We start from the raw sequence: 12,860 nt of genomic DNA on the forward strand, positions 1-12,860 counted from the left end.
TTGTTGTTGTTGAGATGGAGTCTCTCTCTGTTGCCCAGGCTGGAGTGCAGTGGTGATCTTGGTTCACTGCAACCTCCGCCTCTGGGAATCAAGCGATTCTCCTGCTTCAGTCTCCTGAGTAGCTGGGACTACAGGCACCCGCCACCAGGCCCAGCTAATTTTTGCATTTTTAGTAGAGATGGGGTTTCACCATATTGGCCAGGCTGGTCTTGAACTCACGACTTCAGGTGATCAGCTGCCTGGGCCTCCCACAGTGCTGGGATTACAGGTGTGAGTCACCGTGCCTGGCCCTAAAGTCCAACTGTGATCCCATTATCCCTGCTTGAAAACTCCCTGTGCCCTCCAAGGAAGCCCAGCTTCCAGGCCTGGCCTTCAGTGCCTTCTGCAGTCTGGCCTCAGCTGACCCCCAGTTGTGTCCACCCTGGGGTGCCTTTGGCACACAGAACTCACTGCCATTCCATGCACGTGCCATGTGTAGCTCCACCTGCACACGTCTGCTTGTGCAGCACTCACGCCAGGAGAGCCTTTGGCTTGCACTCCACCTTTACTTCCCTCCTGGCAATCCAGAGCAGTTCTCTGAGGATCACTTCCTCCTCAAAGCTCCCTGATCTCTCGTCTCTTGCTCAAGCCTCTTCACCTTCCTCTCATTTCCCATAGCTCTTCCCTCAAGGCACTTCTCAGAAAACGGGTTGCAGTCTAGTGTTTAATGCATACAGGCTCACGTGGAATGTACAGGAATCATGCACTGCTAGCCTCCAGGCCAACTCCAACTTGCAAGATGTGCTCATTTTGTATTTTTATCTTATTTATTTGTTTGTTTTGTTTTTGTTGTCCTCCAAGTCATTTTTAAAAAAACTGAACTCATGTGTATTCAGCAGGTGTTTATTGAGCATCTGCTACGTGCCAGACACTGTTCTAGGTACTGGGGATACAGCAGTGAACAAAACAGGCAGTGACTCCTGCTGACATTCTAGCAGGGGGTGGCAGAAAATAAACCTAGTAAGGAGAGTCTGTGGTATGTTAGAAGGTGATATGGTTATGGAAAAGTGAAATTACAGCAGGGAAAAAGGGAAAAGGCATCAGAAGTGCTGAGGGGACAGGTTGCAGAATTAAATAGGGAAGGCCTCTATGAGAAAGTGACATTGGAGGCCGGGCGCAGTGGCTCAAGCCTGTAATCCCAGCACTTTGGGAGGCCGAGACGGGCGGATCACGAGGTCAGGAGATCGAGACCATCCTGGCTAACACGGTGAAACCCCGTCTCTACTAAAAAAATACAAAAAATTAGCCGGGCGTGGTGGCGGGCGCCTCTAGTCCCAGCTACTCCGGAGGCTGAGCCAGGAGAATGGCCTGAACCTGGGAGGCGGAGCTTGCAGTGAGCCAAGATCGCGCCACTGCACTCCAGCCTGGGCGACAGAGCGAGACTCCTCAAAAAAAAAAAAAAAAAAGAGAGAAAGTGACATTGGAGAAGGAGACAGAGTTGTCCAGGTGGATATGAGGGGAAAGAGTGTTCCAGGCCACGGGCATAGCCAGTGCAAAGGCCTTGAGGTAGGATCCTGCCTGATAAGTGTGAGGAGGCTAGAGCAGAGGGACTGAAGGGGTGAGAGGACAGAGAGGCGCGTCACAGCTTGACCTGGGTCAGTCCTCTCCAGCTTTAGGTCATAGAGAGGAATTTGGCTTTTCCTTTAAGTGCAATGGGAAATTGTTGTAAGATTTTGAGCAGGGCTGCACCATTATTTGACTTACGTGTTAACAGTGTGAGGGTTAAGAATTTGCTGCCAGGCTAGGCACAGTGGCTCATGCCTGTAATCCCAACACTTTGGGAGGCCGAGGTGGGTGGTACACTTGAGGTCAGGAGTTCGAGACCAGCCTGGCCAACATGGCAAAACCTTGTCTCTACCAAAAAATACAAAGATTAGGTTGGGCACAGTGGCTCATGCCCGTAATCCCAACAGTTTGAGGCAGGCAAATCGTGAGGTCAGGAGATCAAGACCACCCTGGCCAACATGGTGAAACCCTGTCTCTACTAAAAATACAAAAATTAGCTGGGCATGGCAGCACACGCCTGTGGTCCCAGCTACTCAGAAGGCCGAGGCAGGAGAATTGCTTGAACCTGAGAGGCGGAGGTTGCAGTGAGCCGAGATCACGATACTGCACTCCAGCTTGGGCCACAGAGTGAGACTCCGTCTCAAAATAAATAAACAAACAAAGATTAGTCGTATGTGATGGTGCACACCTGTAGTCCCAGCTACTCGGGAGGCTGAGGCAAGAGAATCGCTCAAACCCAGGAGGAGAGGTTGCAGTAAGCCAAGATCGTGCCACTGGACTCCAGCCTGGGCAACAGAGCTAGACTCCATCTCAGAGAAAAAAAAACTGCTGCCAGGTTAAGAACAGATTAGTGTGGGGGGAGGGGAGCGGGGCCACCCAAGGGCAGAAGCAGGTTCCCTCCAGGAGGCTGTGGCAGTGATGCAAGTGAGCCAATGTCAGGCTTGGACCTCACTGGTGCTGGTGCAGGTGAGAAGAGTGGTCAGTCTCTAGACACATTTTGAAGGCAGGGTTAGTGCCAACATTTAAAAACTGGTAGATTCCACATGGAAATCGAGCTTTCCTGCCTTAGGACTGGCAACACTGGGGCCTGTGTTTGCATGGGATGACAGCCAGCTGCTCCCGGCTGTCCCCAGCCACCTGGAAGATTTCCCTGTGGACCCTCTCACTCATTCAGGGTCCTCGTCCAGCTTTAAGAGCACCTGAGTTTGCCATTCCTGAATTGGGAGGAGTAGACTCTGCTCTTTCTCTGTGTTGTCCTTCCTGCCCCCTAGTGATTTTTTTTTTTTTTTTTAATTTTTAGAGACAAGCAATCTGTCACCCAGACTGGAGTGCTGTTGCACAATCATGGTTCACTGCAGACTCAAGCAAACCTCCTTCCTCAGCCTCCCGAGTAGCGAGAACTACAGGCATGTGCCACCACACCAGGCTAATTTTTTCTCTTTTTTTTTTTATAGAGACGAGGTCTCATTATGTTGCCCAGGCTGGTCTGGAACTCCTGGGCTCAAGGAATCTGCCCGTGTTGGCCTCTCAAAGTGCTGGGATGACAGGTGTGAGCCACAGGTGTGAGCTACTGTGTCTGGCCTCCTAGTAATTATTTATTTATTTATTTATTTTAAGGTAGAGTCTCTCTCTGTCACCCAGGCTGGAATGCAGTGGCGCCTACTCAGCACAGCCTCCCAAAGTGTTGGGGTTATAGGCGTGAGCCACTGCACTGCACCTGACCTCTAGTGATTTTTTTTTTTTTTTTTTTTTGTTGAGACGGAGTCTTGCTCTGTCGCCCAGGCTGGAGTGCAGTGGCCAGATCTCAGCTCACTGCAAGCTCCGCCTCCCCGGTTTACGCCATTCTCCTGCCTCAGCCTCCCAAGTAGCTGGGACTACAGGCGCCTGCCACCTCGCCCGGCTAGTTTTTTGTATTTTTAGTAGAGACGGGGTTTCACCGTGTTAGCCAGGATGGTCTCGATCTCCTGACCTCGTGATCCGCCCGTCTCGGCCTCCCAAAGTGCTGGGATTACAGGCTTGAGCCACCGCGCCTGGCCTCTAGTGATTTTTAAGAGATAAAAAGAATAGCCTCCTCTATTTAAATGTTCACTTCTCAGGATAAAGACCAAACTCAGCATGGCCCCACTGCCTCTGCCCTGCACCCACCCCACAAACTCTCTGGTTCTCTGCCCATGGCCACTGTGGCTTCTCTCTGCTCCTTTCCTCATACTCTCTGCCCCTCCTCTGGGCCTGGCACGTGCTGAGCCCTCTGCCTGGGATGCAGCTCCCCTCCCCTCTTGACCTCCTTGACTCCTCCTCATCAGGAAGATCCCAGCACCATCTTTTGTCAAGGTCAAAGTTCTTTTTGTGATTATTTATTCACATTTTCCTCTCCCAGTTGATCATAAGCCCCTGAGGGCGGCGAGCAGATCTGTTTCTTCTCAGAATTGTATCCCCAGATCCAGCACATGGCAGACACTCACTCCTTCACTTCTTCACATTTTTACTCAAAAAAACATTTATTAAGCACCTACTGTGTGCCAGGCCCTGCAGATGAACAAGCCAGATCCAGACACTACCCTCCCGTAGCTGCTACTGGGGTGGGGGAAGATAATAAACAACCATATAAATGTCAGTTGGTGACCATAGCTAGGAAGGAAAAGAAAATTAGGGTCAGGACAGGACGTGATGGGTATTCTGTTCTGTAGGGTGATCAGGGAAGGTCTCCTTGGGGAAGTGGCACTGAATCAAGGCCTGAATCAAGGGAGAGAGCATGAAGGGTAGAGGCCGGTGACTGAATGAGCATTACTCTGAGCTCTTCGGCAGGTTGTTAGGCATGCCCAGTGCTCAGTGGGGCTGCTGAGCCTGCACTCATGGCAGGGGCGCCTGTGTTTGTGCAGCCTCCAGGAGAAGCTGTGGGCCATCCTGCAGGCCACGTATATGCACTCCTGGAACCTGGCATGGTTTGTGTTCACCTACAAGGGTCTCCGTGCCCTGCAGTCCCGCATACAAGGCAAGACCTACCCAGCGCACGTATTCCTGGCGGCCTTCCTCGGGGGTATCCTGGTGTTTGGAGAAAACAATAACATCAACAGCCAGGTAAAGATCCTCCCGAGGTAGGGGTGGTGAGGGGGGCCTGGTTCAGCACAGAGGTGGGGGTGACAGAATGGGGAGTGGTTCAGTACAGAGGTGGAGTGACAGAAGGGGGCATGATTCAGTACAAAAGTAGGGGTGATGGAAGGGGGAGTGGTTCAGTACAGAGGTGGGGGTGACGGAAGAGGGCGTGGTTCAGTGTAGAGGTGGGGGTGGGGAAAGAGGGTGTGGTTCAGTATAGAGGTAGGAGTGGGGTAACTGGCGTGATTCAGTGTAGAGGTGGGAGTGGGGGAAGGGGTGTGGTTCAGTGTAGAGGCGGGAGTAGGGGGAAGGGCGTGGTTCAGTGTAGAGGTAGGAGTGGGGGAAGGGGTGTGGTTCTGTATAGAGGTAAGAGTGGGGGAAGGGCGTGGTTCTGTGTAGAGGTAGGAGTGGGGGATAGGGCGTGGTTCAGTGTAGTTAGGAGCCGGGAAAGGAGTGTGGTTCAGTGTGGAGGTGGGAGTTGGGGAAGGCGCCTGGTTCCGTGTAGAGGTAGGGGTGGGGGAAGGGGACGTGGTTCAGTGCAGAGGTGGGAGTGGGGAGGGGGCGTGGTTCAGTGTAGAAGTGAGGGTGGGGGGAGCGGGCGTGGTTCTGTATAGACGTGGGGCTAGGGGAGGGGGCCCTGGTTCTGTATAGAGGTTGGGGTGGAGGTGATGAAGATGATAAGCTCTTGGCTCTTTTACATGTCTGAGGTCTGTGAGTCACCGGTCCCTCTGTGACCTTGGAAGGTCACTTCCCTCTCAGTTTTTCCATCTGTAATTTCATGGTTCCCAAAAATCAATGCGTGTGCTGCTCTCTGGGGCAGAGATTGTTTTTGAAAACCGCTCTGTAGTGAAATGAGGGGAAAAAATGACCCTGAAGTAAGGTTTTCATAAAAGAAAACTTGGCCGGGCGCGGTGGCTCAAGCCTGTAATCCCAGCACTTTGGGAGGCCGAGACGGGCGGATCACGAGGTCAGGAGATCGAGACCATCCTGGCTAACATGGTGAAACCCCGTCTCTACTAAAAAAATACAAAAAACTAGCCGGGCGAGGTGGCGGGCGCCTGTAGTCCCAGCTACTCGGGAGGCTGAGGCAGGAGAATGGCGTGAACCCGGGAGGCGGAACTTGCAGTGAGCTGAGATCCGGCCACTGCACTCCAGCCTGGGCGACAGAGCGAGACTCCGTCTCAAAAAAAAAATATAAAATAAAAAAACAAAACAAAACTTAATACACTCTTAAAAACTCTCTCTCATTCTGTGACTTGTCCTTTTTCTGGGTTAAAATTCCGTTTTGCTATGAGATGATGATGAATAAGAGACTAAATGCTAGTTGTTGGGTTTTTGTTCTGTTTTGTTTTTATTGAGACAGAGTCTTGCTCTGTTGCCCAGGCTGGAGTGCAGTGGCATGATCTAGGCTCATTCCAGCAAGCTCCACTTCCCAGGTTCAAGCGTTTGTCCTATCTCAGCCTCCCGAGTCCTGGGGGGACTACAAGCGCCTGCCACCATACCAGCTAATTTTTGTATTTTTAGTAGAGATGGGGTTTCACCATATTGGTCAGACTGGTCTCAAACTCCTGACCTCAGGTGGTGCCCCCCTTGGTCTCCCAAAGTGTAGCGTGAGCCACCGCACCTGGCGGAATGCTAGTTGTTTTTTAATGTTCTTTGGCAACCTGAAAAGTTGGCAGCCTCTCTCTACTTGTCTCCCTCAAATTTCTTAAATATTTTTAAATTGTAAAAATATTTTTTAGGACAGGCATGGTGGCTGGTGCCGGTAATCCCATCTCCATTAAAAATGCAAAAAAATTAGGCATGGTGGCGCACACCTGTAGTCTCAGCTGCTTGGGAATCTGAGGCAGGAGAATCGCTTGAACCAGGGAGGCAGAGGTTGCAGTGAGCCAAGATGGTGCCACTGCTCTCCAGCCAGGGTGACAGAGCAAGACTCTGTCTCAAGAAAAAAAAAAAAGAAGAAGAAAAAATTTAACCATTTTTTAACCGTAATTTTTATTGGCTGTCACATATAATCCCAACACTTTGGCATGCTGAGGCAGGAGGACTGCTTGAGGCCAGGAGTTTGAGACAGCTGGGGCAACAGAGCAAGACCCCATCTCTAAAGTTTTATTTTTTTATTATTATTATTATTTTTTAACTACATCCAAAGTAAGCTGAAGAAAAGAAGCAATAAAAATTAGTGCAGAAAACGGGCTGGCACTGTGGCTTACACCTGTAATCCCAGCACTTTGGAAGGCTGAGGTGGGCGGATTATCTGAGGTCAGGAATTCAGGACTATCCTGACCAATGCGGTGAAACCCTATCTCTACTAAAAATACAAAAATTAGCTGGGCATAGTGGACGACACCTGTAATCCCAGCTACTCTGGAGGCTGAGGCAGTAGAATCGCTTGAACCTAGGAGGCAGAGGTTGCAGTGAGCCGAGATCCAGTAAGCCCACTCCAGCCTGGGCGATAGGGCCAGATTCCATCTCAGAAAAAAAATAAAAAATTTAGTGCAGAAATCAATGAAATTGAAAACACAAAATCAATAGAGAAAAGGAACTAAACCAAAAGTTGATTCTTTGAAGAGATAAATAAAATAAACCCTTAGCCAGGCTCACTAAGAAAAAAAGAGAAATGAAACAAATTATTAATATCAAAAACAAAAGAGGGACATCACTACTGATCACCAATAATTCCCATCATTCCCTCTTTGCAGATCAACATGTACCTGTTGTCACGTGTCCTGTTTGCCCTGGGCCGCCTGGCTGTAGAGAAGGGCTACATCCCTGAACCCAGGTGGGACCCGTTCCCGCTGCTCACCGCAGTGGTGTGGGGGCTGGTGCTGTGGCTCTTTGAGTATCACCGATCCACCCTGCAGCCCTCACTGCAGTCCTCCATGACCTACCTCTATGAGGACAGCAATGTATGGCATGGCATCTCAGACTTCCTCATCTATAACAAGAGCCGCCCCTCCAATTAATGCAGCCCTGAGGTGTCTGGCTGTGGCTCAAGATGTGGCTCCATGCAGACCCTCCCAAAGGATCCTGCCTTCTCAAGATCATGGAGCTCAGACTCCAACTGGTGTCATCCCAGGTTCCATTTGCCGAAGTAAAAATACTGATTTTCAAATCCCAGTGGGTACCTTTGTATGGTGGCACGAGTGGCCGAATCAGGCTGAGGAATCTAGGGCTTGGTTCCAGCTGTGCAGCTGACTTCTGTGAGACTGGGGCCAGCCACACCACTCTCTAGGCCTCAGGGGTCATGGAGCTCAGAGGAGGGCCCTGAGGTCTCTTTCTGGTGGGAATGTTCATTCTTCAACTGTTCTTATATCACAGAGGGCTCCTTGCTGGTGGGCAGTGGGTTGTAAATACTTTTTAAAAAACACTTCAGTTCCTTATCTCAGATGTTGTTCTATTGGAGAAGTTCTAGAGTCCCACTGTCCAATAGAAACACGTGAGCAATATATATAATTAAAATGTTTCTAGTAGCCACATTACAAAAAAGTAGAAGGCTGGCCACTGTGGCTCACTCCTGTAATCCCAGAACTTTGGGAGGCCGAGGCGGGTGGATCACTTGAGCTCAGGAGCTTGAGACCAGTGTGGGCAACATGGTGAAACCCAGTTTTTACAAAAAATACAAAAAAATTAGCTGGGTTCCATCACCTGTGGTTCCAGCTGAGGTGGGAGGATCACTTGAGCCTGTGAGGTCAAGGCTACAGTGAGCAAAGATCACGCCACTGCACTCCAGCCTGGGCGACAGTGAGACCATGTCTCACCAAAAAAAAAAAAAAAAAAAGTGAGACTAATCTTAACTATATACTTTAACACGAATTTCTAGAAGCTATTTCAACATTTAATTAACATAATTAGATATTTTATACTCTTTTTTGTATTAAGTATTCAAAGTTGGGTGTATGTTTTGCCACCCACATTTTCAGGGCCTAGTAGCCACATGTGGCTAGTGGCTGCTATGACGGGCAACACAGATATAGAACACTTGTATCCTCACAGAAGATTCTAGTGGACAGTGCCGATCTAGAGCTAGAGGATATGGGTTTGAGTCCCCACTCCCCCACTGTGTAACCTTGGGGAAGGTTCTGGACCTCTCAGAGCCTCAATTTATCATAAAATGAGGATAATCATAATGCCCTGGTCCTCACTGGACTTGTGCAACTACCACTGCTCCACTACTTCTAATTACTTTCATTTAGTGCATTCATACTCCCACTTGGGTGTTTTCCACATATTATTATTATTATTATTTTAAGTAGTGACAGGGTCTCGCTCTGTCACCAGGGCTAGTCTCGACCTCCTAGCCTCAAGCAATCTTCCTGCCTCAGCCTCCCAAAGTGCTGTGATTACAGGTATGAGCCACTGCCCCTAGCCTGCACATTTTTTTTTTTTTTTTTTGAGACAGAGTCTCGCTCTGTCTCCCAGGCTGGAGTGCAGTGGCCGGATTTCAGCTCACTGCAAGCTCCGCCTCCTGGGTTCACGCCATTCTCCTGTCTCAGCCTCCCGAGTAGCTGGGACTACAGGCGCCCGCCACCTCACCGGGCTAGTTTTTTTGTATTTTTTAGTAGAGATGGGGTTTCACCATGTTAGCCAGGATGGTCTCGATTTCCTGACCTCGTGATCTGCCCATGTCGGCCTCCCAAAGTGCTGGGATTACAGGCTTGAGCCATCGCGCCTGGCCGCCTGCACATATTTTTAAACCATACAGTGGCCTTGTAAATATATGTTTTGGTCCCCATTTTACAGATGTAGAAACTGAGGGTCAGGCTGGGTGTGGTGACTCATGCCTGTAATCCCAGCACTTTGGGAGGCTGAAGCAGGCAGATCACCTGAGGTCAGGAGTTCTTGACCAGCCTGGCCAACATGGAGAAACCCCATCTCTACTAAAAATACAAAAATTAGCCAAGCGTGGTGGTGGGTGCCTGTAATCCCAGCTACTTGGGAGGCTGAGGCAGGAGAATTACTTGAAACCGGGAGGGTGGAGGTTGCAATGAGCTGAGATTGTGCCAGTGTACTCCAGCCTGGCGATAGAGTGAGACTCCCTCTAAAAAGAGAAGAGAAGGGAAGGGGAGGGGAGGGGAGGGGAGTCAGAAAGGGGAGTAACTTGCCCAAGGTAATACAACTAGTGTAACAGCCAAATCAAGATTTGAACTCAGATTCATCTGATTTCAAAGCCCATGTTTTTTTCAGTGCCTTGTTTCAAATTTAGAAACCTAAGCCATGCTATGCAAGCTCATTATAGGATATGGGCCAGAAAGGGGTACAAATTCAGATGCCCACAGGGGCCTACAATGACATGGTGCTATGCAATGGGGAGTGATGGGGACATGGGGGAACTGGAGACTTGTGTGCCAGTCTGATTTTTTTTGAGACTGAGTCTCGTTCTGTTACCCAGGCTGGAGTTCAGTGGCACGATCTCGGCTTACTCCAAGCTCTGCCTCCCGGGTTTACCTACACCGTTCTCCTGCCTCAGCCTCCTGAGTAGCTGGAACTACAGGTGCCTGCCACCACGCCTGGCTAAGTTTTTGTATTTTTAGTAGAGACGGGGTTTTACCGTGTTAGCCAGGATGGTCTCTATCTCCTGATCTCGTGATCTGCCTGCCTCGGCCTCCCAAAGTGCTGGGATTACAGGTGTGAGCCACCGTGTCCAGCCAAGTCTGATTTTTTCAAAACCACGATCCTGGACCAGGCACAGTGGCTCACACCTGTAATCCCAGCACTTTGGGAGGCTGAGGCTGGAGGATCACCTGAGGTCAGGAGTTGGAGACCAGCCTGGCCAACGTGGTGAAACCCCATCTCTACTAAAAATACAAAAATTAGCTGGACATGGTGGCGGGCACCTGTAATCCCAGCTACTCGGGAGGCTGAGATGGGAGAATCTCTTGGACCTGGGAGGCTGCTGTGAGCCGAGATCGTGCCATTGCTCTTCAGCCTGGGTGACAGAGTAAGACTCTGTCTCGATTAAAAAAAAAAAAACAAAAACCAAAAAAACCACACAATCCTGGACAAATCAAACAAGTCTCCAGGAAAATTTGGTCCGTGGGCTACCAATTTGAGACCACTGGTCTGGGTAGATATACTTTTATTAATATGCTTACTCCATTAGTCTCTTTCTGTATTTCAGAAGTTACTAGTAGAAATGTACACAGGAATCACTGGAGACCTTATTAAAATACAGCTTCTGATTCAGTGAGCTGGGGTGGGGCCTGAGAGTCTGTATTTCTCCCAGGCTCCCCCGGTGCTGCCAGTGATGCTGGTCTGAGTAACAAGGGGGTGGGGAATGATATGGAGCCATCCATTGTTATCCCATCTGACAAATGAGTCACAGAGCCCTAAGGTAATTGAGGTGGGATCAGTCTGATTCTGTAAGCTGTGTTTTCAGCCACAACATTTATTGCAAACTTGGAGTAGGTGATTTTGAAGCTCCTTTAACTTGCTGTGGAGGTTGAATGAGCTCTAGAGCAAGGGGTCCGCAACCCTGGTACCGGTCCATGGCCTGTTCTGAACCAGGCCACACAGCAGGAGTTGAAAGGTGGGCGAGCCAGTGAAGCTTCATCTCTATTTACAGTCACTCCCCGCTGCTCACATTACCACCTGAGTTCTGCCTTCTGTCAGATCAGTGGTGGCGTTAGATGCTCATAGGAGCGTAAACCCTATTGTGAACTGCACATGCGAGGGATCTAGGTTGTGAGCTCCTTATGAGAATCTAATGCCTGATGATCTGTCACTGTCTCCCGTCACCCCTGGCTGGGACCATCTAGTTGCTGGAAAACAAACTCAAGGCTCCCACTGATTCTACATTATGGTGAATTGTATAATTATTTCATTATATATTACAAGGTAATAATAATAGAAATAAAGTCCACAGTAAATGCAATGCGCTTGAATCATCTTGAAACCATGTCCCCTCCCCACTGGTCCATGGAAAAATTGTCTTCCCCAAAACTGGTCTCTGGTGCCAGAACGGTTGGGGACCGCTGCTCTAGGGGTTGGGGAGGGCAGAGGGCTTGGGCCATCACCAAGCAGGTTTTATAGCAGATGGTGGGGGTGCCCTGCCTATAGCCCCTCTAACTGACCTCTCTCGTGCACACCAGCCAGCTTTGCCAGTGGTTACTCCTCTGTCTTTCTGCCTGAGGACTCTTAGCTTGTCACTGGTGCCTCCTTTGCCAGCCTTTGGCAGGCCTGGAGGACTGGGGAATGAACACATCCCTGGAGCAACCCTCAGCCAATGACTGATAAATACCCCCACTCCCACAGCCCGCAGCCCTCAGCCCTCGGGTGGGATAACTCAGAAGCGTGCGCCCCACACTGACTCCCAGCCAAGCAGGGCTGAGCCTCAAACACCCTCCCCGTCTCCCTTCCTCATGCCCCTACCAGTGCTTCCTGGGACTACTTCCCATATGAACCACTTGTACTCAAATCCTTATCTTAGAGTCTGCTACTGGGGGAACCCAAACTAAAATTGGCCTCTGTACAGTAGGTTGAGAGGCAGTATAGCATGGTGGTCAGGGACATCGGCTTTGGAGCCAGAGTGCCTAGGCCCAAGTCCTGGCTCCAGTTTCCTTGGGCAAGTGGCTGAGCCATTCTGTGCCTCTGTTTCCTCATTGATAAAGTAGGCGTTGTAGCACACACCTCATCGAGTGGTCTGGAGGGTTAAAGACTATGACACAGTTAAAGTGAGTCCTCAATAAATGCTGTTATTTCTAATAGAGCATCCAAATGTAGAGGAAGGATGCCCCTGAGGACTGAGCACACCCTGCTTTTGGCCCGTCCTGCCCCCAGCTGAAGGTGAAAGCTTGGCCGCCTGCCCTCCTGAAGTCCCCCCACTGCTGCTGGGGGTTGGCCAGCTCCGCCACCGACTGTCTCTGCTCTCTAAGAATAGGTTTCCCTCACAGATGGCATCTCTCTGGATGCTGCTAGAGCATCTGGTGCCTCCAACTGCACACTCCAGGGAGGAAGGCGGTGTGGTCCACACTGGGGAACAGGGCTTTGGCTTCCAGCAGATCTGAGAGGAGTCCCATTTGGCTCCTTCCTAGCTGCGCTCCGTTCTCTAAGACCTGTAAAACGGATGGCCAGAGGGCTCTTGTCACACAGTAAGCACTATGCTTCCTAAACTCTAGTTCCTGAAATAGAATGGTTTAACCTCTACTTACTAAACATCTGCTACAATCCTGTTAATTCTTTTGACGTGTAAGACTAAATATATATCTATATCTATAGATATA

At 49.9% G+C, this 12,860-nt stretch overlaps 1 protein-coding gene across 1 annotated transcript in view; it reads left to right on the forward strand.

Moving 5' to 3' along the window:
* The window catches only part of PXMP4 (peroxisomal membrane protein 4, 24kDa), a 16,557-nt gene extending 8,430 nt beyond the window's left edge, over positions 1–8,127 (forward strand). Inside the window, exons 2-3 of the mRNA XM_011960543.1 lie at positions 4,351–4,623; positions 7,341–8,127. Of these exons, the coding sequence (XP_011815933.1) occupies positions 4,351–4,623; positions 7,341–7,604 (537 nt within the window). The 3' untranslated portion in view covers positions 7,605–8,127. The remainder of the gene's footprint in view (positions 1–4,350; positions 4,624–7,340) is intronic.
* The last annotated feature ends 4,733 nt before the right edge of the window (positions 8,128–12,860 follow it).

This window comes from Colobus angolensis, unplaced genomic scaffold (genome assembly GCF_000951035.1).
Source record: "Colobus angolensis palliatus isolate OR3802 unplaced genomic scaffold, Cang.pa_1.0 Scaffold114, whole genome shotgun sequence".
In the NCBI taxonomy this organism is placed as follows: domain Eukaryota; kingdom Metazoa; phylum Chordata; class Mammalia; order Primates; family Cercopithecidae; genus Colobus; species Colobus angolensis.